The sequence below is a fragment of the Perca fluviatilis genome, chromosome 9 (assembly GCF_010015445.1).
Source record: "Perca fluviatilis chromosome 9, GENO_Pfluv_1.0, whole genome shotgun sequence".
NCBI lineage: Eukaryota > Metazoa > Chordata > Actinopteri > Perciformes > Percidae > Perca > Perca fluviatilis.
Genome location: NC_053120.1, coordinates 34,066,115 through 34,094,066, shown reverse-complemented (window position 1 = coordinate 34,094,066; position 27,952 = coordinate 34,066,115). Strand labels below are relative to the sequence as shown.

Genomic DNA, 27,952 nt, shown 5'->3' with positions numbered 1-27,952 from the left:
AGCAATACCAATAGTACATGTATTTGAAATAAATACACGGTACATTTACAGGGTTCAAACTGACACAGTGCTGGTGTTTGATTCATTCTGACCCAAGTTGCTTTGGCTTTTGGCTGCCATGGCTGTCGTTTTATTTTTGCAAATGTTTCTTAAAAAATTAATGATCTCTATCCACTGGAACGCTATGGCTTTCCATTTAAAACAGTTTATTTAAAAACAATTATACTAATCAAACTGATGGAATTAGAAATAAAGGCCTGCCTCTAACAGCCTGCTTCAAATATAAGCCTGGTACCTTCTGCAGTTCAGGTAAATAAAGGCCCCGGTTTTTATTTGAGGAATTACGGTACATTCAAAAATGACTTAATTAAAAAGCAGCAGAACAAAATTCAGCTGAAAAAGATGAAAAATCTTTAATCTGATGTGACTAAGAGGAACTATTCACGGATACACTTTCCTTCGATATTTACACATAATCAAAAACAGGCCCATTTGTTAGTCAGAGATGTGTTTATTTATGTTATATCAACTGCGTTTCTAGAGATAAAAATGCTGATTTCATATTCACGTCTTTTTGTTTTGTGGGATATATTTTAATACTACAACAAAATGACAGACTCACATTGCCATAGAATTACTAATTACATGAAAAAAAGTATCAAAATAATTTCCCTTTGTGGTCAGTAGAGAACATCTATCCATCGATCTATTCTGGATTGAAAACTGACAGTGAAATTCAGATCCTTGGTGGAGGAGGAGGCGACGGGGGAGACGAGGAGTTGTTTGACGCTATTTGATGACATCACTCAGCTGGAGGGGCCTCGGTAGGTTCACGATTGACTGGATCAAGAAAAGAAGATAAGAGTTAAGAATGATTGTTATCTAATCATAATCTAATCTTGTTTCATGAAAAATGACATCAATTGCAAAAGTATAAAGATAAGGTGCAATCCAATCCTTTTTTCGCATTCTTCAACAGAGAATGTGCTTTTGTAAAAATTAAATGCATAGTTCCTGAATATAATTAGAGATGGTCAGATACCATTTTTTGCTTCCTGATACCGATTCCAATCCTGAGTACTGTTCCAATACCAGTGTGCATATATGTTATGTTTTAACAGCTGTATGCTACTATCCCTGTATGGACACGATAGGATTTCTATCTTTGATGTACGGTCTGACTCAGGCTCATTTTATTATCCAATTTGACAGCGAGTCATAACGGAAAATAAAATAAATAAACTACTTTAAAAAAGTAGATTTTCTTCATGGCTAAGTTACGTGGTATCAGATCTTTCGGATACCGATACCAGCATTTTAGGCAGTATCGGAGGCTTTTCTGATACTGGTATCAGTATCGGAACATCTCTAAATATAATACAACCCCAAAGACGTAATATCCACAAAAAATATATACCGTAACAGAAATGGCTTATTTCTGAAGTTAATTATAAACCCAACATAAAAGTCTGCGTGTGTACCTTCCTCCCGTGCCTTCATACGTGCGACAAAGTTGTAGCTCTTGTTCCTGCGATAGTTCTCGTAAGGGTCGTCCAGTGACACCCCCACACCTTTATACTGGTCCCACTTATCCCTGATGTCTCCTCCTTTGATGGGGTCCTGGATGCCCTGTTCTTTGGCCCCCAAACCACCTGAACCACTCCAGCCTACAGCAGACCGGACAACACAAGAACAACACAAGGAAAGGTAGAAATCAGTACATGCGGCATCTGGTTCTTTTTTACTTACTTACCCAAACACATTTTACAGTGGAATAAATTACAATATTCCTAATGGAAAAGATAGGGATGCACAATATGAGGAACATACCTTATCGGGATTATTTTGACTGATATTGCGATTGCAATATGATTCACGATATTGGAGGGGGTTAACGTTTTTTTGTATCACTCATTTTCATTGAAAAATATTAAAATAAAAAAATGTAAATGATTATCGTGTGATCTATGAGAGGATCTGTACCAAACAAAAGAAAGATTTTTTCTTTAGTCCGTAGGACACGTTTTGTACAGAAGGCCGGGACGTCTCTGCAGCACCACAATACTTCATTCAGAATGGTTGGACACATATTTTGCCGTTAACAAATATTGGGCCCCCCTGCGATTTGGATATTGCACTAGTCCATAAGGCGATTTTGATATAATTGCGAATAATTGTGCAGCCCTACTGGAAGATTGAATAAGCTTACATCTAAATTATGAAATAATGAAGAAAAAGTAAAGAGCATACCCATCTTCATCAGCAGCTGATGGCCCTTATTCTCCTCCCCTAGCCTCATATCTGATATCGGTTTGGGGGGAGGGACACCAATCACTGATGTGGAGCTGTAGAGAGCAGATTAGATATGTAATATAATACTACAGAAAGAAACAAAGGGGTCTTACGAAAACACGTTATCAAAGAGCAGTGAAGGAGACTCACGGAGGGGAGGAGCTCTGGGATTTGGCGCCATGTTGTCTCTTGGCGGGTGAATGGGAACGGGATCTGGAGCGAGAGCGACTCCGAGAGGACCTGGATCTACTCCTGGACCTAAAGAGAGGTCAAATGGTGAATGGACTGCATTTATTCGGCGCCTTTCTACCTTACGGACAAAGTGCTTTACGATTTGATCTCTCTCTCACACACACACACACACACACACACACACACACACACACACACACACACACACACACACACACACACACACACACAAAAAAAAACACAAAAAAAAAAAAAAAAGAGTCTACGCTTAACACAAACCTTGTGATTTGTTTTTTTTGTTACCAACAATTTTTTTATTTTTAATATACAAAACATACAACTTGCAACATAAACACATCCCTCCCTTCGTCATCACCACCCAGACAAAAATCAAGAAAAAGATGACACAGTAACTACAATATTCAAGACATTCAATAACAATAATAACAAATAGTTAATAATAATAATAATAATAATAATAAAAAATAGACACAACATAAACCAAATAAATGCATGTATAAATGACAACACACCATAAGCCCATCATACACTTCTCTCCCCAGCACAAAGCTTCCTAGGAGCCCTCCAGAAAGTTCAGGTACTTTCTAGTATAGACATCTAATCTGACAAATGTTCATATGACATCTTTTCAAACACCGCCACCTTAGCCATCTCACAAGCCCACTCAAAAATAACTCTAAATAAAGATTATTACTAGGGGTATATGATACATCGATCTGGATCGATCCATCAATTCAAAGATCCACTATAATCGATGCAAAGTGAAAATATCGATACATATCGTCTGTAAGATTTCCCGTTACTTTAGGTTTCCGCTTTATATTTATTCAAGCATAGCTTGTTTTTCATTTAAATGCCTGGAAGAGCTCAGGTATTAAACTGACAAATCATATTTAGTTTCTTATTTGAGTTGATATAAATGTAACTGTGTTAAATTGGCATATGATATTGTCTCGGATCGATTGCAGGTTCCCGAATTGAATCGAAATCGCACCCCGACAGACTTTAAGATAGCGTAGCAAATATGGTATCTTTGTCCAAAGGATCAATATAATATCGTATTGTGATAAAGCTTGTGATTTACAACACTAATTATTATTATTATTATTATTATTATAATAAAAGGTATCATACAGATGTGTGTGTGGTTTGTGTTTGCAGACCTGGAGCGTGAGTAGGAGCGAGAGCGGCTGCGGGAGTGGGAGTGAGACGAGCGGGACCGCGACCTGGAGGACTTTGAGGAGCGAGAGCTGGAGCGAGACGAAGATCGCCCTCTGCTGTGACTCCTGGAGCGACTGCCTCCACGGACACTGCGACCAGGAGAGGGGATGGAACAGAAGAGAGGAAGCGGGAGGGAGGGTTTACAATTAAAATTGACATAATCAATCAATAACATTGTATTTAAAGTGTCAAATCGCCATTAAACATGGTGCCATTGTCCTTTAGAATTACATGAACACAGAAATAGCAGACAGTAATTAAAACAGTAATAATAAACAATACAAAACCAGCAACATAAGAGAATAAGTGAAAAAGGTTTGTTAGTGCAGGAAGCAGAAAGGATGGTGTGTTATGGTTGGCTGAGTAGAGGTGGGTTTTCAATCTAGATGTAAAGATCTCATCTCAGTGAGCTTCTTTAACATGTAGTGGGAGGCCATTCCACAGATGAGGGGCCCAGTAGTAGAATGCTCTATAACCAACTGATTTTGTGTTTACTAGGGGAATTGACCAGGAGACCAGCATCAAGGGAGCGGAGAGTGCGTCCCGGTGTATATGGTGTAATAAGCTTACATAAATAAGGAGGTGCGAGTCCATGCAGGGCCTTATACTGTATGTTAAAAGAAGAACCTTAAAATCAGCTCTAGCTTGCACTGGGAGCCAGTGAAGAGAGGACAGAGATATGTGATCATATTTTCTAGTTTTTGTCAGGATTCTGGCTGCAATGTTCTGAGCAAGTTAAAGGCCTCTAGTGGCACAATTTGGAAGACCAGAAGAAAATAAGGACATTGCAGTAATCAAGTCAGGAAGACACAAATGCGTGGATTATAGTTTCAGCATCACGAAATGATAAGCTAACATGATAATCACGTGGGACAGGTTGGCAGGTTACGCACCAACAGCGACATCCTCCCCATAAAGGATGTGAAAGCCTTCTGTAACCAGTAACAAACCTACCTTTTACTAGGGCTGTGCAATTTATTGAAATTTTAATCGCGATTTGTGATTTTGTCTTCTAATGATCACAAAAACAGAGTAATCAAGAAAAAAACGATTATTTTGGAAATTACGTTTTGCAAGTCAACTCTTATTTTGTCTTGTGTTAAAAAAAAAAAAGTAAATTATTAAGAGAAATTGTACAGTTCAAGGCGTTTTCAATGTTGATTTGTTTAACTGTTACACAGTTTTTTTTAACTTAAAAAAAAAGACAATGAATAATCATGTTAAATAATCGTGATTATGAGTTTTTCCATAATCAAGCAGCCCTAACTTTGACCAGAATGAAAACAGAGTGCAATTCAAAAGCTCATTTTGACAAGACAATTACGAAGCTCTAACACTAGCTGTGAACTCGGAATATGTGTGAAACACGAAGAGACGGAGAAAAAGGCAAAGAGCCAAGAGAGAAAATGATCAAAATGAAGAGCAAGAGGTTACCTGTTGCGTTTCTCCTGTCCCTTTTTCCGCCTGGCTCTAAACTTGGCCCTGAAGAACTCATACAGGCCGTTCTGCTCCCAGCCTTCACTGGTGGAGGAACAAACAACAGCCAGCTAAAAGACAATGACCTACAGCAATTTCCATCAGAAGCTAGCAGTACTACACAGATGCTGCTGCAAAATAATCAGATGATTTCATGGTGATCGTTTGCAAGCAAATGGTACTTTGTTCAAGTATATTTTTCATGTATACTTTTTAAACTACTTTATAATTAGTCTTGCATCGCCAGACCTTCCTCCACAGCGCTGCGGAGGAAGGTCTGGCTAGTCCGCACAGCATTCTGGGATGGGAGAAAAATGTGCTCTGGTTTATTGGAATTACTTTGCAACAATCACAACCGTCTCGGGCGGCGCTGAGCCCCAGACACAGTGACGGTGCCTCTGTAAAGGAGGAGGTTATGGTGGAACGTGTACGTTCAAAACTTGTTTTAGTCGTGCAACAGAAAACTCAGATTGGACATATAGTCTAGCTAGCTGTCTGGATTTACCCTGCAGAGATCTGAGGAGTTTAGAACGCCAACGTAAAGAAAGCTGAAGGATACGGACATCGGGCCGAAATGAGGGACATCCGGCAGATCTTTTGGCGGCACCGGCGCAATCCCGGAAATGAATTGTCGATATAGACTACTTTGTAATTAAATCCTTATAAACAAACAAAAAGCTGAAATAATTCCTATTGAGCATAGCTAATAAAATACTAGATCCTTGCTCTTTTTACTATTAGCAATGTACTTAACATTCTGGTAATGTCAGTAGGCTTCTCATTTTTTAACCTGCCACTGACCATCGCGGTTGCAAGTTTAAAGGTGCTCTAGGTAGGATTGTGAAGATCCAGGATTTAGCCAAAGAATTTGAACGTCGACAACTTTTCAGTCCCTCCCCCCTTTCCGCTAAAGCCCAAACGGTCTCCTAAGCCCCTCCCCCCACAAGGGAGAATGATTTTGTGTGCATGAGCAGTGATTGACACGCAGTTAGACACCCCCACCCACCCCCTGATTGGTGCATCTGAACAGGGAGCGGTGGATTTTTGCAAATCACACAACAGGCTGTAGGTGGTGCCAGAGGAGCCAGATTTTTTTTTTTTTATTACCTGCTTCATGTAGTTCTACTAGAACATAAGGTCAGTTTCAGCAAATATGATAGAAAGTTAGTTTTCTAAGTCTACCTACTGCACCTTTAACTGACAAATTGTGCCTGTGGACTTATTAACTAACTAACATCCATTGCTAAAGACACTTGAAAAAAGGCTGGTCTGGTTAATATGGACTTTGCTAGCCAGTGCCTGTACTTAGCAAAAGATCATTTGTTTATTTTACTAAGAAATGTCAATAAGGGATTGGACAGGATTTGGATTTGATAAGCCGATTTCAAAGTGGATTCAAATTGAATACATGTGCTATCAAACCCCAACCCTACATATGACAAGGGGGGGAAAGGGTTTCCCACTGACCAATGGGTAAATTCTGATGTATTCACAAAACTGCAATTTTAATTTCAGTCATATTTGTCTTGCAGACAGAGTGGAGGTTTGTGCGTACCTGTTCCTGGGCCGATCATGGGATGGAGGGCTGTAGAAAGCTTCCACAGCAGCTAGCAGGCGATCGCTGGGTGGCATGGGAGGGGGCAGCCGGATATCTTTGGGGTCCAGAGGTTTGTAATCACAGTCCTCAAGCTGAGCAATAAACATAACAAGGAGGATCATGAGACACGCAGGTTTTACTGCTGTGTGTAAATGAGTCTAAAGAGCCAATTCTAAAATTGTACTGGTACAGGATCAGTCTTTTCAGATTTGGATTGGCCTCTATTATTATAATAATCTATTTGGAAATGTCTACTTGTCGGTTTCCCAAATGGTCTTAAAAATGTTCTGTAAATTACTTTTCATTCTGTAAGCCAGTGGTTCCCAACCTTTTTGGTTTCAGGAACCCCCACAGTCCTGTCCGATGAACTCACCCCTACATCGATTACAAATCTATGTTACAAATGGATACCACTATTCATTATTTAAAAGTGGATATTGTTAATTTTTATCATACAATTGAACTTTCAATATTGTTGTTAGTTTGGTCAGCAATGGTACTACTACTACTACAACAACAACTACTACTACTTCTTGCAGTCAAGCTGAACATTTCAACTGTTTAGTTATTACTTTTAGCTTTTTTAGTTTTTTGGCAGTTTGCAGATTATCTGTATCGGTGTTTTATTTGCCTGATAACCGATAAAGTTAATGAAATAAAAAGGACTACTTTGGCTCGGCTACAGCTCTGTGTCTGTCCCTCTTTTTGGGTTTCACTCACCACTGAGTCTGACTTAATGTCCCGCCCACAACACCATCTGACTATCTTTGACTGTGGATTATGTTAAAAGTTTCTCATTTATTAAATAATTGCTTAAAGCAGTTGAACAAAGTTCTGTGTTGGAGTTCGTAACATTCCAAAATCTTAATTTTGACTTAAAGATTAAAATCTTTTACTGTAAATGCATATCTGTTCCAAATATCGGTTATATTAACTACTAATAATTGGAATTTGCCCTGAAAAAACAGTATCGGTCGATCCCTAGTTTGCTAACTAGTTTTCTCACTCTGACATAACTGCAACATGTGGTGTTCAGGTGTTACGAGCTGAATTAGCACAACTTGTATGAATTTCTTCCACATCTACTGCAGTCAGATTCACGGTGTTCACTCGGGAGGAATCACTTCATATGGGTAGGCACTTGTGATGACATTTCGAACATGTTAAGAGGCTAAAAGCACGTTTAAAACTGTAGCAGGAGGATAACACTGTGTAGGTAATACCGATTGTTTTTCTCGCTACTGACAGCACTCCAAATTTACAAACAATAGAGCTACGTGTTGAAATCAACCGGAATTCTCCTTTAATATGTGGATATATTCTTTTAATCAAATGATAATTTCCATTTATTTTTTTTCAAATTAGTTGAGCTACTCTTCAATCCATCCATTTAACCCCTGGCAGCTACGAAAGTACCCCTGGTTGGGAATCACCGCTGTAAGCCACTGTGGCAGTGCTACATCAGTCTTTACCATTGTTGCTTTCTTCTGGCAATAAAGTACATTTGTCAGCTGATAACCGTCTAATTTCATGTCATGCCCTTGTCCTCAAATCAGAAGCAGGTGACTTACTTTGACCAGAGGAGCCATTAGACCAGCTGGCAGGTCAAAGTAGGGTACGTTAGGCACCAGACTGGGGTCGTCCTGGACTGGATGCTGCCGATGACGCATGTGGGGGGAATGGCCGTTGAAGCCGTGTGGGGGTGGGCCAAAATCCGGCTGGTGGCCTCCACCCCAGGGAGGATGTTCAGCCCCCATACCTGGGGGAGGGAGCCTCTGACTGGGATGGTGGTGGGGGGGAGGACCTGGTATGTCTGGCAAACGGGGGGGAGGGGGGTATTGTTAAAATACACAAGTAAATAGTAATACAGGTGCAAAAATAGGCAGCTTCACAGATGTATTTATAGGACTAGTGTGTGGGATTTAGTGGCATCTAGCAGTGAAGTTGCAGATTAAAAACCAACTGAATGCCCCTCCTTCACTCCTCCCTTTCCAATGTGTCCGTGTAGTAGAACCTCTGGTGGACTTCAGCTAAAATCTAGGGCTATGTAAAATCTAGGGCTGTCATCAATTAAAATGCAATCGCATGAGTGTCCAAGTTGATGTCCTATCTGTTCTAAATGTACTATAAAAAAGGGATATTTTTCAAGTGTTTCATGCTAAAGTGGTATTTGAGACTAGACGTAAATAAAGATAAATTTAGTCTTGTGGAGAGAACCATCTGGAAGGGCTTTGAAACGCTACTTGCCACCCAAAAGAACTTTTTCTGTATCCATTTCTGCTCACAGAGCTTTGCATCTGCTAGCAATCCACTCCCGTTCATGGATGTATTAAATGAAAATTTGGATCAACAAAGAATATGTTTACGGCATTTACTCTCTAACTGGGACGTTTTGATACCGATTAATAGGATTGCTGTGGACCAAGTACACACGGGGATATACTGGTAAGAGTATATTACGTTTAACCATGTATCCAGCTAATTTAAATAGCTCTTAGCACCTTATTGTATTGTGTGAACAGTTAACTTCATTTAATATTGTATGTGGCGTTTTCTTTTGCGGGGTGCAAATGTGAGACTAACTGTAAGCTAATGACAACACAACAATTCCCAATTTCAGGCGATTATACACTTATGAAAACATAATTATGAATATTATATTCCATGTCTGCCAACAGATCCGCCTGAATTTGACACAATGGTCCTTTAAGTGAAATTACGGCTCAATCACGTACCTCTGCACTCAGCTCCGGGATAATCTCCCTGAGCGTAGTCAAAGCGGTGTGGGGTGTACGGCGGCCGGTCATAGTGGTGTCTGGGGGGGAAGTCGTCCTGCATAAAGCGTGGCGGGAAGCGTCCGAAACTGTGCGGTGGTGGGGGCTGGTTGAAAGGAGGTGGCTGCTGGTGAGGAGGGAAGGGCCCTCTGAAATGGGGAGGTCTCTGTAAAAAAGAAAAAAAAAAGAAAAAAAAAGAAAGTTGGATACAGTCATTCATGGAAATGAGCAGCAAAATCACGTACTTGACGCAACAGAAAAAAAAAATTAAGTTACATTCAGACTAGGTTTGGATTTCAGAGAACACACCAATGGACAGTTTATCAATCAGGATTAATGAAACTTAAAGGCCTTGTTGAATTAAAGACTTTTGTTGGTGATGTTTAAAGTGCCCATATTATGAAAAAAATACTTTTTCTGGGATTTGGGGTGTTCTTTTGTGTCTCTGGTGCTTCCACACACATACAAACTTTGAAAAAAATCCATCCATGCTGTTTTGAGTGAGATACAGTTTCTGAATGTGTCCTGCCTTCAGTCTCCTGGTGAGCTGTTCAAAATCGGCTAACCACAACCGTTAGCTTGCTAACGCTAGCATGCTACGTCGTTCTCAATAGCAAAGCACTGCTACAACACACACAAGTTCACCATAATCTACAAAAGAACTACTTACATGTGCGCCCTCATTTAGAAGTCTCCCAGCTAATCCTGCCTTGTAACTGACCAAAGTTGGAGAAACAGGCTTTCTTTTACTGTCTCTAGAGTTAGCTAGCTGACATGATCTACATCTGAACTACTGAGCATGTGCGAGTGCAATCAAAGATAGTACAGAAGAAGATGAAAAGAGGTCTCACTCTGTAGCTAAAACAGAAACCAGGTGAAAAGAGGATCTACAGCAGTGAGAGAGAGCTGTGCAGTACAACAACAATATGGTGTTTTTTGAAAATTAAACCATGTAAATCTATTCTGGTACAACCTTAAAATACAGTTATGAACCTGAAAATGAGCATAATATGGGCGCTTTAAGGCAAAAAGAAGATTACTAACAGAAAATATTTTTTATATATAATGATTTAAAGGGTAATACCTATCTTTCAGTACAAGAAAATGTATAAGGAAAAAAAAATTAGACAATATGAAGTTGCCAGATACATGTTCATTTTATTATTACTACTTTTGTTTTGGTCTTCTCTCGCTCTCTTTTCTCTGTAAAATTGACTGTTAACTGATGAACCGAATAATGATGGTTTGATTATAAAATGTGTCTTTTAAGGGTTAGTTAGTGAAGTGAAAGATAATTACAGATTGTAAATGTAGAGTATACGATGCAACACAATAAAAAAACTGGAAAAAGAAATCACCGCAAAGACAGTCAAAGCACAGTGGATATCTATCACATGCCTGCATGCGTGGAGGAAATGGGGGCTCCCTCTGGCCCCATGGAGGCTGGTCAGGCTGGTTCCCCCATGGTGGCTGCTGGTCATATGAGTTCCAAGATGGAGGGCCTGGGTCAGACCCACCTGGACCGCTCCAGGGGCCTCCTTCTCTGGGTGGACCCCCGCTCCAGTTTCCTGGGTCCCTCTGGTCATTCCACATCCCCTCATGGCTGTTCCAGGGAGGGCAGGGAGGGGGGGGCTGGTTTGGGTCAAAAGGAGGCTGGACACAAGAACAAGTCAGAAAGGTGTGTTAGGTAGTGGTCTATCATTATATGCCTCCAGCATAACGGTTGGAAATTATTTTCCACCTAAGTAGGTTCTGTAAGCAGAATCCTTCTCCATCTTCGGAAATTGCCCACCTATCTCTTCGGAGAATACATCCACATCTAATATGCCATCTCTCTATTCTTCTCTATCTTAAAAAAATATATCACTTGCAGCATTAAGTTGTGGCACTTGTGCCAGGTGGAACATGGAACTGAGTGTTGAGACATGGTCTACTCTGGCTTGGAAGTATCTTATTTGTAGGTTGCTTTGGACACAAGCGTCTACTGAATGAATAAATGTAGGCAATGGATAGCACGGATGAGCCATTGCCTTCCTGTCCCCACACAACCCACCCACCCACCCACAGGTCTTTACCGGCTGGTTGGGGTTCCAGGGGCCTATGTGCTGGGGGTCATACCACCCAGGTTTGTTAGAGGGGATATCTGAGGGTCCACTGGGGTTGCTGGGGTCCTGTGGCCTGGATGAGGCTCCATCAAACTCCCCTGGAGGAGGACCCGACATGGGAGGCTTCACATCCCCTGCACACACACACACACGACAACACAAACACACATGTACTTGCCCATTGCGGAACAGATCACAAACCTACACAGCAAAACCTAACAAGACAAGTTGGTGTTGTATATTACTTGTATGTTTTTCTAAAATAAAGTAAAAAAATCAATTCAAGTTTAAAACTGAAGTAGAGTGTGACTGCACTGTATTAATGTACAGAACCTTAACTTTTAGTTTTTGCTGGCATGTAAACTATAAATCTGGCTTCATGTATCAGTCTGTGCCTCTGGTTTTGTTAAGTGTGCGTCTTCTCACCAGCTTTTGTGGTCATAGGTGGGGCCTTTTCAGGCTCAGCAGAGGTAGCTAGCGGCGCTACAGGGGCAGGCTGTGGCTGCTGCTTCAGGCTGGAAACAAACTCTTCGTGCTGGGTCTTCAAAGCCTGAATCTGCTGCTGGAAGGCCAGCTGGATCGGCTGCACCGCCGCAGCATACTCTGTTATCAGAGACGCCTGAGAGAGAGGCAAAGGGATTTAGATTATCTAAAAATGTTAAATACAGGGTTATCAGTGAACAAAAACCACCAATCGTTTGATTTTCCTGAAATGGGTTGCAAACACAAGCAAAAAAAAAACAGCTGAATACATAATTGGGCGTGACCAGGCGCAGCTTGCACAGCGTGGAAGAGAGCCTGAATACATACGATAGAATACACAGTAAGAGGAATACAATATCAGCGGGTGGAGTCAGCTGTGCGTAACGTATGCCAAATTTTTGAGAGGCGCGAGTGTGATCCTCTGCCATTGAGTTGGTTCTGAGCAGAAGGAAACACAAGTGAACACGCTCTGATGAAAACATGAGTGTTTTGGACTCCGCAGTACTAACACTAACGGCTGTTTTTTGTTTATTCTTATAATTTATCACCTCTCTCCGTTGTGCAGCAAGCTCTTGCCTTCGCTGCCCCGCAGCACCTCTGAGCCTATATTCAATTATGGGTCAAGTCAGGTCTTATATTGACAGGTCGAGTCAAGTCCAGGAATTGATTTAAAGATAATATCCGTCTATGGTGCTGGTACAGGTTTGCAAACTAGAACCCTGCGAGACTCCGCTCCAGATATTTAAAAAAAACGGCCCTTGCATAAAAACTTCACAAACACATTCTCTTTATTTGCAAAATATAAGATTGATCATTCTGCAGTGCTACTGATTATGTGGATATGCTTGCATGCACATGAGCCACACCCACAAATATTAAACCATGATTGGAAGTGGCATAACTGAAACCGCACTGTAATAAACTTCTCGACGTGACATAAATCAATGTTTGGATTCTCCAGAAGAAGGACAGTTTGGACTGATTCTAATTCAAATGTCCCGCAGGATTTGATGGAGCACATGATGACAGCTGCGTTATTCCAGATGATTTTACTAAATTTGGAATCTGTGAGTAACAGCTTTCCAGTCAGAGGTTTAGAAAAACACACAACAGTGATTACTGTTGGAACCTGACCAACCCTGTCACCGTGTCTGGAGATCTAAATCAGTAACTAATGACATTGCCACTGCTGTGTCATCCTGTAAAATCACAGAAAGCTCCTCTCTCGTATCCGAGACTGTAGATGCATGTAGACACGCATAATTACTGCGGTTGTGTGATGACTACGAGGTATTTAATTAACTGCACGGAAAGTATCCAACATTCCACAGGTTCCAAATTTCTGTAAAACTTTGAGTCACTCTAATTCACTTACGATTACATGGATGATATTAGGGCCACACGATTAATGGTTTTTCAAATCGAAATCGAGATTTGAAAGAATGCGATTAGGTAATCGCGAAGACCGCTATTAATCAATGTGAATATTTAGTTGAATGTTTGGTGTAACATTTGATTTAAAGTGCTCATATTATGCTCATTTTCAGGTTCATAAATTGTATTTAGAGGTTGTACCAAAATATGTTTATTCAATTCAATTTTATTTATAGTATCAAATGGGGATGGGCATGATTACTCGACGATCGATAATTGATTATTAAGAATTTCGTTGATCACGTTAATTTGTTATCGATTAAACTAATACTGGTTGCGTTGCGTAGTGGGAGTCTTGAAGCAATGAAATTAATTTCACAGTGTGGCAGCAATTAAACATTTTACCACTCAGGGGCAATATTTGACTCCATACTCAGTTACCTGGCTGCGAGTTTTGATTTCAAAAGTAATCATGAAAAAGACACGGCGAAGTGTGGCGTGGGACTATTTTGATTAAAAAAAAAATAATAATTACTTAGTTCACTGTAAACACTGAGATGCTGTGTATAAGTAAAACACGGCCACGACTCAAATGATGTAGCCTACCACTAAACAAAGTGCATCCGACCCTGGTTAATGTCGGTGGCGGCCGCGGTGCATCCTGCTCTGTCTCAACCTAGCATAAACTCGGCGTTAGCACGGAGGAGCTGCGATGCACAACGAGCAGAGAAAATCACCCAAGGGACCTGCAAGTTCATTGACATGGATATTGGAATCAGCATATCACATTCCGTCACGACGTACCATCACCAGACTGGTAGAAACTCGCTACGAATAACGGAATAAGGTTCTCCGGGCTGGCCAAGTTAGCGCGGAGGTAGGCGACCTGTGCATCCCGGCAATGTGGGTGTTTTCGGCGCCTGACTGACGGTCACCAGGTAGCGGTCGCGTCTGACCCCAGATCATGTCAACATGCTTATCTTTCTCAACAAAGATCAGTAGACTGGTGCAGAAGTTGTATGTAAGTTAGCCTACTGGTTATTTTTTATTAGGCTTTGTCCAGGCCTTGGATAGTTTTGAGTTACATTTTGACAAAACCTGTCAGATCTAAGTATTATTATGTTTTTGGTTAAGTTATTATTAAACATGATTCTTTTTATTATTTTGGAACAAACAAGTCTCTCTGTTTAAGAACGCCGGCTCGGAACGCATATATCTATAATCTATATCTATAATCTATATCTATAATCTATAACCTCCAGTTTAACTGCCACAAGTTGTTCTTCTTGTAATTAAGATCTCATCAAGGAAAACGCTGTATTTTTGTATTTTCATTGCATTGTTAACTTATAAAAAGTTAAATAAATAATGAATTTTAATATAAAAATATTAATGATTAATCGATAGTCGATCGCTAATTCTCCCGACGATCGACTAAGAAAATGTAATTGAATGCCCATCCCTAGTATCAAATCATAATGAGTTATCTCAAGACACTTTACAAATAGAGTAGGTCTAGACCACACTCTACCACAATTCCAGTAATTCCCCCAAGAACAAGCATTAAGTATCTAGTGGTTTAATAAAAAACAAAAACAAAAAAACAAACATATTTTTGTTGTCCTGCACATTGCTGCAGCTCCTCTTTTCACCCTGTGTGTTGAGCTCTCTGTTTTAGCTACAGAGTGAGGCATCGCACTTCTGCTCCATCTTTGTTTGGAGTCGCACATGCGCAGTAGCTAGGTAAGGACTACTAGCCAGTCAGAAACAGTATGAGAGCGTGCCACGCTAGCAGCTAGGCGAGCATTATAACGTGTGTTACAAAGTGACGCGCGTTTGTCTCTGAAGTAAAGGCTGGACTACAATAGAGCTGTTTGGAGCAGTTTGTGAACACTGTTTTCTGTTGGAGATGGTAAGTCCCTTTGGGGTGGACTTTGGGCTTTTTCACTTTGTAAACCTATAACGTGCACAAAAAAGAAAGGGAAAAAGCCAAAAACCATAATATGAGCAACAATTTTTTTTATTCCTCTTTTTATATTATATTTAGTGTTTTTTCATAAGATAAATCCTTCGATAATGCTAAATATTACAGATTGTTTACAGAAATGTCCTGTTTTCAGTGGATATTTCATTCATGATTTATTACCGTATTGGTCCAAATATAAGACGACCCTGATTATAAGACGACGCTCCCCCCCCCTCTCTTTCAAGACTCACTTTTGGAAAAATATTTTTTGAAGACCAAATCTTGTTTTTATAAAGAACATAATTTTATTTGAAAATAATTCTAATAAAAATACAATGAATAAAACAAGGTAGGCCTTTTTTTTTCCATCTTTAAAATAAAATAATATTTTCAATATCTTTTTAGATGAAAGGGTCACATTTAAAGTAACGGTAAATATTTCCAGGGCCTTCAGCTGAATGACTGCTCTGGTAATGGGCATCCCATCATTCTGTTTTTCAGTCACGTGATCACACACTCTCCTGCCAATCGCTTGGAAGCGAAGGCTTTGAGGACCACGGTAAGATTTTTCCCTGGCTGTTTGTATTTTTTAGACGGTGCATCATCTCCATGACAACGCCTGGTTGTACTTCTGTCTAACTTCCGACTTTTAGGCTTTTTTGTAGCTGGATATATCATTTGTTGCGTCTAAATATGAATGTGGATAACGTTGGTGATAGCGAGATGCTTGCTACAGTTAAATTTGTAGTGATGAATCGGGCGAAAAACTTTTTTTTTCTCCGATTCACTATCTGGCTTGACCATATAATGTTACCGTGCTTTCGGGCGGTCGTTGGCTCCGTCTAAAACTCTGCCATTTCAAACAGCTGTTTGTAGCATTAAAATAAAATGGATTATGGAGAATTTCATTTCTATAGTTTATAGCTGACTTTACCAGCTGGCTTCTCTATTGGCTGTTGAAACAGGAGACGTCCCTTACGTTCTAACAGCTGAAGGGATAGACCCCAAATATAAGATGACCCCACTTTTTGAGACGTATTTCCAAGAAAAAAACCCTGTCTTATATTCGGACCAATACGGTACTTTATTTAACATGATGGTAGAAGGTGGAAGACATAGATGCTGCAGTTGAACACATAGGCGCATTTGTTCAATGTTCCATGCTTATTAAAAGAAAAACACTTATTGCTGGCAATTCATGTCCATGTTCTCATCCCTGCATAAGAATATAGAGCAGTTTTGATGGTGTCTCATGTTATAATGCTCCATGACACGTTTGATCTGTTACATAGTGAATATTGAACTAGAATCTGGCTTTTCCAAATCCATGTGTTTTTCCAAATCGTTTAGCCCTGGATGATGTTGGTAAAAAGTATTTTTATACACATATCAAGCTTAAAGAAAACACTGGCAGGAACGCAGAGTCTCATTTCACTCACTTGGTACTGGCCGAGCCCCAGTGCTGGATTCTGGAGCTGCTGAATGGTTTCCTCATCAAAGTACCCGTTCTTCTCCCACAGTTGCAACAACTGGAAAGAAGGGGATGGAATAATCAGAGAAAATTAACTTCAGACTTTAACATTTTTCACCAAAAAGAGGTACAGATTATTTCTAGCTTTCCAATTCGATAAATAAGCATAACAAGCTAGAAGTGCTGAGGGATCTTTATTTGTCATGCCAGCCGTTGGGTGTTTGGACAGACGGGCAACGAAGTGAAATAGCGAGAGTATCCAGTCAATTTACCAAAAGACCCCCACCCGCAAAATATCGTTTGGGTCTCCTTTACAACACCACGGACGACAAGAGATTCATCTTGGAGGTTGAAAAACATAATACGACATCACAGATCTTTTTTTTAAGGACATCACCAGAAAAGAGAAGACATGGAGTTAAACTGTAGGAGTGCTTGGAGTGGAAGGTAGATACTAGCTTAATAAACACGGGAATGTTCTGTGAAGTAGTCGGGCAGAGACGCTCCCGGTGTGGTATGGCACATGGCGGAGAATGGAAGAAAACCGGAAACCAGCACAGACGCCCAGTGGAAAATCGGCGTTAAAGATGTACACAAAAATGGACACATAGTCCATGTGTTTACCCTGGTGATCTTCTGCTGTTTCTCTTCCTCTACAGCCAGAAAGCTGGTGCAGTAGATGGGAACCACAACCTTCTGCAGCGCTGCCAACAAATCCTTCTGCTGCTTCCGCTGGCTGGGAGGACACATTTGAACACGTTACAAAAAGGAATATACTGAAAGCTGCTCAAACTATTTTATTCTCACTAAATGGCGTGGCTTGTGGCAGAATGATCCTCCGGCCACATGTCAGAGTGTCCCTGAGCAAGACACTGAACCCCAAGTTGCTCCCCGGACGCTGTTATGTATAGCTGTCCACTGCTTCTAATACTAGGTAATAATAGTTATGTGTGCTGAACTTACAAACATATAGTTAGCCTAAAACTGACATTTGGATATTTGACTTGGTAACAAAATGCTTGCTGCAAACGGACATAACTTTAGATTAGCTTCCCATTCTCCCTGCCGATTTCTCATGTCCGTATCCACTTTTGTATTCATAAAAGCTCAGTTATTCGGGTTGGCAGCTTATAACAACTTAAGCCATGGGTTATTTTCCCTGTTGGTAGTAAATATATCACCACACAGCAGCTTTTAGGATTTTTTTCAGTTTTTTTTGCGTTGCAGACAAAATTGACGAGGAGAGCACAGAGTTGTTTTCCCCTCTGGTGGGGGTGGCTTTCAGAGTACGACGTGATGCGTTCTGTCTCTATATAACACTCCCTAGAAGCAAGTGTAGGAGTCAAGGGATCGACATGTATTTATTCATGTATTTAGGTTTGTGTACCAGTGATGGAGAACGTCATTGGTTAAATAGATGAGATGGAGGCGGAGCTCAAAATGCGCTCCATCAGCAATGATGCGGTTGCGAAGATGTGATGTCATCAGTTCACAGTGCAGTGGAGACTTGGCGTTGTTGAACATCCAGTTCTTACCGCCCTGACAAGAGGACAAACAAATTAGTGAGATATAAATCTTTTTTTCCAAACTATTTTAGGAATCTACAGGCATAAGCCTCCCTAAAAAATACATCTCCATTATGGCAGGCTTACAGAGATGGCGTCTTTGGTGCAGGTGTCTATAATGGGCTGCAGGAGGTTGTCAAACTCTGTGATGTCCAACTGAGTTTCCAGCAGCAGTTTTTGGGTCTGCTGTTCCATAGCAAGAGATATGGCTGCAGTCACTTGTTCCTACATTGAGAAAGACAGAAAAAAACATCAGAAAAGGCTATCAACCATCTTCTTTCTTCCTGCTTTCTTACAGTGCAGACGCTTTGCTGCTTGCTCCTGCCCCTGCTTGCATATTTCTGTTGATAATATTGCTTTTCCTCTGTGAGAAACTATGAGCAGCAGCTCCTGGATACTTATAAATCACTGGACTATACATTTTTGTAGACCTAGTAGGCTATCGTCATATTTCAACATTTTTATGACCTCCTCAGTACTGCGTGAGCGTGGCCTACCAGTAGCACAAGCGTGTCCTACAGTGACTGGAAACGTGGTACTTAGCTAAAGCTAATTAGCTTTAGATTCCTCACCTCTCCGTGGATGACTACTACAAACTCCTAGAGAAGATTGCAGTTCTAGAAACCAAAATTCACCAGTTAGAAGTAAACATGGAAGTGAACGGACCATGTGGGAATGACACCACTTTACCATGGACCAATAGATGCTAACACACGGTTAATTAGCACCAACAAGACTACAAAGAAACAGGAGGGCTGTGGAACTGGTAATAAATCAACAAGTGGTAGTCCTCCCTGGAACTATCTTGGTGCAAAACCTAAGAGTAAATCATTTTCCTGGGAAATAGGAGGATGAGTAACGGGCAATGCAGAGCGCCTTGAGATTTGGACTATGACTGGCTGGCCTGCATTATCATCCAGGCAGAGCGCCTCTTCAATCCCTGTACATACGTAGTAGGACACAGCCGTGGACATCTGCGAAAGGGAGAATTAGCAAGAAAATGCCTCCCAAACAACGAAGTGTGCAACGGGATAACAGATTTGCTCCACTGCTGCAGGACCCTGGATCTCTGTCTGATGACCTGGATTACGTCTCATCGTCACACAGCAGGGTAAGGACTGAGAGCAATTCAAAAAGTAAAGAGCTACAGGGAAAGCTAACGACTAGGCCTCAAACTCTGATTGTGGGTGACTGTAAGAGATGTAAAAAGCATGTTCAGTAAAAACACCAAAATACAATGGTTTCCCAAAGACATGGTGTCTGACTTGACCCAAAGAATCCCGGACATCATGGCAGCACACCCAACATTATACTGCATATAGGTTCACATGATGTTGTAAAGCAACAGTCTGAATTGCAGAAACTAGACTTTAGGGATCTACTGAACACAGTCAGCTCTCTAAACGCAGAGGAGTTTATCAGTGGCCCTCTACCGCCAGTCAGAAGAGGAGTTGAGAGATTCAGCAGACTGTTGGCACTGAACACGTCTTTCAACTGCATTTACTGTCCATTCTCTGCAGTTCATTGATAATTTCACCTTTTTCTGGGACCGCAAACATCTTTTTAAAGCTGTTCACCTCTAACCAACTTTACTTTCTGCGCCACACATCTGCTCCCTCGGCCAAGGCCACCAGACAAGAGGAATGAGCACGTCAATAATGAGCAGTTACAGGCCAATATCAAACCTTCCATTTTTAAGTAAAAACATTGAAAAATAATTTTTTTCAACAACTCAACCTTTTCTTGTCACTAAACAGTTTTAATGCCTTCTAGTCGGGTTTTCGACCACACCACAGCACTGAGACGGCTCTTGTTATAGTTTTTAATGACATCTACATAAACACAGATAGCGGCAAAACTTCAGTCTTAGTATTACTTGATCTCAGTGCTGCATTTGACATGGTCGATCATGACATATTACTAGACTGAGTGGAAAACTGGGTTGGACTTTCTGGCACAGTACTAAACTGGTTTGAATCCTACTTAAAGAATAGGGACTACTTTGTGTCTATAGGTAATTATGAATCTGAGCATACAAAAGTGACGTGCAGAGTTCCCCAAGGCTCCATTCTGGGGCCTTTTCTGTTTAACATCTACATGCTTCCACTGGCTCAGATTATGGAAAACAACAAACTAAATTGCCATAGTTATGCGGACGACACACAAATTTACATAACCTTATCGCCAGGGGACTATAGTCCAATACAAAAACTGAGTAAATGCAACAAATTAACGACTAAATGAAGAAAAAACTGAGGTGGTTGTTTTTGGAGCAAAAGATGAATGCTTAAAAGTGAGCGCTCAGCTTCAAACAACAATGTTAAAAACAACAGACAAAGCCAGAAATCTTGGTGTAGTCATGGACTCAGACCTGAATTTCTACAGCCACATTAAGACAATTACAAAGTCAATTATCACCTTAAGAATATATCAAGGGTTAAAGAACTTATGTCTCAGCAGGATTTGGAAATACTTGTCCATGCTTTTATCTTCAGTCGACTTGACTACTTTAACGGTGTCTTAACAGGTCTCCCTAAAAAATTAATCAGACAGCTGCAGCTGATTCAGAAGGCTTCTGCTCGAGTCCTCACTAAGACCAAGAAAGTGGATCACATCACTCCAGTTCAGAAGTCTTTGCACTGGCTTCCTGTCCCTCAAATAATTGATTTAAAAATACTTTTGCTGGTTTATTAATCACTAAACGGTTTAGGGCCAGAATACATTTCTTATCTGCTGCTACACTATGAACCACCCAGACCTCTCAGGTCGTCTGGGACAGGTCTACTCTGTCCCCAGAGTCAGAACTAAACACGGGGAAGCAGCGTTCGGTTTTTACGGTCCACATATCTGGAACAAACTCCCAGAAAGCTGCAGCTAGGCCGCAACTCTGTTCTTTTAAATCAAGGCTAAAAGACCTTTCTTTTTGATGCTGCCTTTATTTAAATAATTGTTAATTTCTTATACTGAGCTGTAACTTTTATTCTCGTATTTTATCTGGTTTTAATGTTTTAATTTTTTTAACTGCTCTTTAATGTTTTATGTAAAGCACTTTGAATTGCCCTGTTGCTTCCCTGCCTTCTTCAGCCTGTCAATGTTCTCATGAGTGTAACAGGAAGGAAACAAAATAGTATGAATTGCTGAACAAAAGTTGCATTGCTCTTTAGTAGCCAAAGACAAAAAAGGATGAATAAATCAACTCCTGTGCCAGATATATTAATTTCTCTCTTGCTCTGTACCTGTCTGAGTGTGTGCATATGCTGCTCCTGCTGCTGCAGATTCCATAGGCTCTGTTGGATGAGCTCATCCATAGAGGGCGCGGCAGGCGGAGGAATCGGAGGCGGAGCAATCATTGGCATCGATGGAGGGATATCAACCGCGTCTTTGGCGCCCGGGTTATACATTTCTGCAAAGAGAGCAGCAGGAAAAGAGCGGGGGAATATGAACATTCGAAGTCTGGAGGTTTAGCAAAGCTTTGATTTTGAGGCTGAGGTTAGGAGGCTTGATGCTGTGCCACTGCTGACGTGATGTAGATGTCCAAAGAGAAAGTTTCTGTCCATAAATCATATACAAGGCAAACATAGCATGGTTTGTTTACACAAACATATTTAAATCAAAAGGGACCTCAAAAGATAAAGCAGATAAAACATGTCAAGTACAAAGCAGAAGAGTGAAAAAATTTTTAAGACATGCAATCAGCACTAACCCCCCTCCCAACCACCCTCTGACTACAGAAACAACTGCAGAAAGGAAACATGTTAGCACCTCAGAAAACTAGAGACCATCTTGCCAAATTGGACCAAGGGCGTAAAGGGATGATCCCTTCCCTACCCCCTACTTCTGACGCTCTTGCTCAGACCACACTAGGGCTGCACAATATCGTTTATTTTTTTTAATTTATTTATTTTTTTTAATTGTCATCGTGGTATCAACTAGCGCAATATACACATCACAAAAGCAGCTACATATCTCGAAAAACACTGACATTTTTTGTGTTACTTGAAAGAAAATATCAGTTAAAAACTGCACTTTAAAATGTAACCCATTCTTTTTTAAGTGGTGCCTATTATATTCCATTCAATGTTCAATTTGCTCAATAAAAGAATGTTGGAAATTGTTTCATTCATTTTAAATTCAACAACCATATTTTAGCAGAACACTGAAAGCAGCAGAAATGGAGTACACTTTAATATTGGTTTATTTTTCGCAAGTAATATCATTATCGCAATATTCAACAAAGCTATCGCACATCGCATATTTTCCTCATATCGTGCAGCCCTAGACCACAAATCGGCCTTCATTTTGAGCTCAACTACACACCAGTAATGTTTCATGACTGCATCTTGCACGGTTATCGGGCCAATATAACTATTCTATGTTCGACAGAATCCTAGAAGTCTACAAATAAGGCAGCAAGTCAAAAATCCTCTGAGCTGATAAATATTGGGCTGATCAAAGGAATCATTAAATCAGCTATGTAGTATAAATTTGTAATCTTTAGTTTAATCTGATTTAATAAGATCAGGGTTATGCAAGCTGATAAAACATGCCCCACTGCCCTCAATTAAACGCCTGAACAAATTTAAAACGTATGCTGATTTTAGGCCACTAGTTTGACAGCAATGTGGCACAGCAGTAACAAGGTGGTAATGTTAATTTTATAGGGACTCAAATTTTTAACCAAGAACTAAGATCATTATTCAGATACTATTGTTCTGAACACAACACTTGAATTGTGGGTGAAATCATGCTGCCCTTGCACTTCATTCACCCTGAATCGTGACAACACAGTAAACAATACAGCACAAACTCAAAAAGAAAAAAAAAAACATACTAAAAAAAAAATGCAACTGAAAACAAACCAAAAAAAGCTTTCAAGCACAAATATGATAACGTCCAGCAAAAATGTGCAAAAACAAAATGTCACGGTTCAACTGGAATTTTGAATTTGTCGATCAATCTGGTTCCAAATAAATACCTTCAGATTTATACTCCTCCCCATCTTGGGTAGAGGGATCTAAGTGGAGAAAAGCAAACTTTAATGCATTTCAGTGGTATTACATGACTGACAGAACTCCATGCAACCCTGCACAACACTGTGCTATTATTACCAGGCTGTTGATAATCTGATTACCATACAGTGACCAGAAAACACTGTGGGCCGTGTAAGAAGCTCTGACTTCCTCTACATCAGCAACAAGTGGCAGTAATAGTCTGATGAGTCAAAACTAAGAGTAAGTACATAACCGTTAAATAACTTAACGGATTTGTAAAAACATTACATCTGTTACTTTCCCTCAAATCAGTTTCTTCAGTAAATTCATTTACTCTCCCATTTAGTGTTTAGTACTTTAGAACAGGGATTTTCAACAGGGGGTCCGGGACCTCAATGTGGTCCTCAGAGTCAACGCAGGAAGTTTTTTCACAAATTAAGTCTTAACATGAATCTAACATTTTATTAGCAAATAAAAATCCCCACTGATGATAGGCTTACTGGCCTATAGGTAAGGTAGTCACTTAGATATCCATCCCCAGATACAGTCCATCCTAAGGATTCACTGTGCCACATGTATGTTTTAACATAAAAATATGATTTTTAAAATCATGCCAACAATTATTAGGCTATTTTAGTGGCTTAGTATTCTATTAAAAAAAAAGGTATGTATATAGGTTTTAGGCTGCCCTGTATGTTATTGTAAGCCCAGTTTAATATGCAACTTCATTTCATACAACATATATAGTAGGGGGTCCCTGCTCCTTCTGTCTTTCAGTTAAGGGGTCCTTGGCCTAAACTACGTTGAAGACCCCTGCTTTAGAAGGCTCAACCTGTTCCTCCTTCCCAAATGGGACCGTCTACAGAAGATTCCCCACTTCTATGATTTCAGACTTCTATGTTTATAGTACACAGCAGTGCATTACAATGCAGATGTTGCACCGACTTCTTGAGTTTTTAATTTAACTGATATTTTCTGCTTTTGCACTTTCAACAAACAGTCCTTAGTTATGAAGATGTTCGTTTCTCACATACAGTCCTCCTCACCAGACAAGAATCCTATCAGCTCTGACTGCTTGCATCTATCATGACGGATACACACGCACACACCTCATTCAGGTGCAGAGAGAATATAGGACACAGATGACCTAATGAAGCACAAAAATTCTAACCGCTAACAATTCAGTCTCCACTACAAGGCCACAAAGAAGGAGTCAGAGTTCATATTACCAAGTCATGCTGCTCAGTTTTCCAGAGGTATAGGATATTTTAGGGCTGGGCATTGCGGTTTAGAATACTTAAATTTGGTTAGAGAAGCCCAAATACATGTTATATATACACACAATATAAACATAGATGTACAATATACCTGACCTATTCAAAGTACTTATTATTTTCCATTAAGCAGTTTTTACAAGAGCTTTGCTAAACTTTTTATGTATCAACAAGGCGTGGAATCTGCTAAAAGGGAGGGCAAGTGGCCTATGAGGTGACAGGTGTGAACTGATAATCAAACAGTAGCAGGCGGTTGAGATGCTCTTGTAAACTATAATTTTGACAGTGTCTGTTTCTCTCAGCATTAAGTGTTGGCAATGACAGAATAGTACCTTTTCCACTTGAATTCAGCCACAATAAGCCATGCGAAATGTGTGGTTTTTAGTCTGTACTTTTTAGGACGCTGTTAGTATACCTGGCATTTTGCTAACGTGCCGTACAGTGCTGATGGTTCGGGTTTCCCATACACCCAGAGATAATAAAGGACATAGACATGTTAAATAGTAGATATAAATGGTATGTCAATATCTCTGACAGTTGACAAATTTGTCCTATTGATATTGCCCACCACTAATATGAACCATGCCTAAATACAATCAACTATAAAATTGAGAACAATCTGATTTGAATAATGAAAAATCTTCAAATACAAAATATCTGCTGGCATTGAATGTCAACTGTAGGTACTTGAATTTAGTGCTAAAGACACAATTTAAGGTTGCATACCCAGCCCTACTCGTTTCAAATAAAGAGCAAATTCCATGTTCTATACAGTACAGCACTGGTGAGCTCCACATGGCTTTGTTGTGAAAACGTGGCCTAGAAGATGGAGGCAGCTTGTGGTTGTACTGCTACTCTACTGTAGAACACAGCTGACATGGCAGGATACATTAGGTTCTACCCTGTGCTATAAGTAAGCACAATAAAGTAGGTAAGTGTGAGTAGGTACAGCATTTGCTTGATGGGCTTTAAATGCCTAAAAACACAAAAGACAAATCCACTCCTAAACAGAATACACATTATTAATATGATGTTGGTGAGTTCAATCAAAAATAGTTCCTCTGTCTCTATATGGATGCACAAGGTGTTCTAATTGGTTATATGCATTAAATGCAAGATGACATGCTTTAATTTAACAAAATGAATTACATGTTGATGACTTATTGGCATGTAAAATTGCAAAAAGCTGCATATCAATTAATTTTGTTTCTTATTTTCATTCATTTCATTAGGGACTCTATAGCACAGGGAAAGACCTAATTATATTGAATACCAAATCAACTGAACATTACAACATCATACAAATATTTATGTGCAAATTCTGGTTAAATGGTGGACTGTTCCTTTTACTACATACGCTGCTGTTGCTCTATAGCAAGCTTGCACTTGTAGTAGCTGAAGTAGTCTCCCCCAAAGAGGAAGGAGAACTTAGGGTTGTCCTTCTGTTTCTCCATTGTCATCTTTTCAAACTCTGGCCCGTTCCGAGCGACAAACTGGGCCAGCTTGTCAATGACATTCTTCAGTTCTTGATCTGCACCAGAAAGAGAAGAAGAGGAAACAAATACAGTCAGAGCTGATGCAGCTGGTGGTCTATCTAAAACAGGTGGCAAACAAAAGGTATTCAAAATTACCATTACTTATGCTATTCTGACATTTTTAGAAATTTTTTACTGACTTGGCCACAGTCTTTGCCCTCATGTGTTATCATTATATTCCAGTTACAGAGCTAAGCAGTTTTTTTCTGAAAGACAAATACATCCTATACCTACATTTACCTCTGTTTTGTAGGCGTTTCCAGAATCCTCAAAGACTTTTGTACCAATCTGAATGAAAGAAGAATCCCATCTACTGCAAGATAAACAAAAAGTATTGACTCCGTTTCCCATTCAGGAGCCTCCTGCATAGTGGAATACGTCCTTGCTCTTTTTTCATACACTAGATCAATATAAAACATACAATTGTGTATGAAAATCTACAACAATGTGACGCAACGTCAATATTCACAACTATAATTATTATTATGTTTAAATTTGGGTTCATGTTGTTCAAATTGAGCAGGGAAATATATCACTTGAGGAAACACGGTTACAATTTGGGAAACTGTTTGAAAAACCTGTTACTCTGCAGTAGACAGTATTTTTTTTTTCTCCATCCAGATGGTTAGAAGAGTCTTTGAGAATCCTGGAAATGCCTTTAAAACAGTCAGTGGTAAGTGTAGTTAAACAAACTTCTTTTTTTTTTTTCAAGATTGCTGTCTGGGTCTTTCAGTAGAGGCACAAACGAGGGCTATTCTAATCAGCATTGTCAGTGGATCTTGTGCCTTTTCAGATAACTTTAAAAACACACATTCTTGCTAAAGATACACAATCAACTGTGTACACTCATCAACGAATTTATATTAAATATATATAACGATGACCTGATTTTTTTTTTTATTTACAGACATAGCTTGTAGTGGAGTAGCCTTAGGAGAGAGGGATCCTAATCCTTAAATTGTCTACACTGGAAATCGATGTTAACGTTAACGTTAAAAAGTACGTATTTTTACATTAGCTTGGTTACTTGACTAACGTTTAAACTAAAAGGGAAAAAGCTAATTGCAAACTTGGACGAAAAATAAATAAATTTAGCCGCGAAAGGAAGCCAACTTAATAATATTTGTAACAACTAGTTAGCTAACGTTAGCTAGCTACTTAACGCTAACGTGAACTGTCAACGTTACAGAACTATTCTATTATTATTATTATTATTATTATTATTATTATAACCATTATTGTTCACACTGCTTAACATTGGTGCAACGGTGTACACAAACACCTGATGCAGCTAGCTAGCTACTGATGTTACAATCTGTGGCCGAAATACTAGCTAAATGCAGCGGTGATGCATTGTGTTGAGCAGTAGGGCCAGGTAGCATGATGCTAGCTACCGTTGAATGACAATAATACAACGCTGCAGCGCAACGTTAACGATATTGCTTACCTTCGGGGGGATTTGGGATATCCATGTTTGGCTTCAGTTACAGCGAACCCGCTGCACTTTAATAAATAGTCCAGAGATCACTCAACTCGTTTTAGGTGTCACTAAATTCACAAAATTGTCCCTGGAACGTACACCGGAAGTACTATTACACAGCACAGAAACTGCGCC

At 39.9% G+C, this 27,952-nt stretch overlaps 1 protein-coding gene across 4 annotated transcripts; it reads right to left on the bottom strand.

Annotated features, from left to right (window-relative positions):
- Positions 1-491: 491 nt before the first annotated feature.
- LOC120565538 (calcium homeostasis endoplasmic reticulum protein) lies at positions 492-27,952 on the bottom strand. 4 transcript variants are annotated; one of them, XM_039811408.1, is made up of 20 exons: positions 27,785-27,952; positions 26,160-26,333; positions 23,513-23,551; positions 21,774-21,940; positions 18,625-18,762; positions 18,360-18,511; positions 17,597-17,708; positions 16,941-17,030; positions 12,105-12,297; positions 11,649-11,812; positions 10,972-11,226; positions 9,535-9,739; positions 8,371-8,612; positions 6,758-6,891; positions 5,161-5,247; positions 3,669-3,815; positions 2,443-2,550; positions 2,251-2,345; positions 1,482-1,667; positions 492-840 (listed from the first exon to the last, which is right to left on the bottom strand). In XM_039811408.1, exons 1-20 carry the CDS (start codon positions 27,807-27,809, stop codon positions 803-805), a joined length of 2,751 nt encoding a protein of 916 aa, XP_039667342.1. In that variant the 5' UTR covers positions 27,810-27,952; the 3' UTR covers positions 492-802. The 4 variants fall into 4 exon arrangements, with proteins under 4 accessions (XP_039667342.1, XP_039667343.1, XP_039667344.1 ...); XM_039811409.1 differs by having other exon boundaries at positions 18,360-18,502; XM_039811410.1 differs by lacking the exon at positions 23,513-23,551.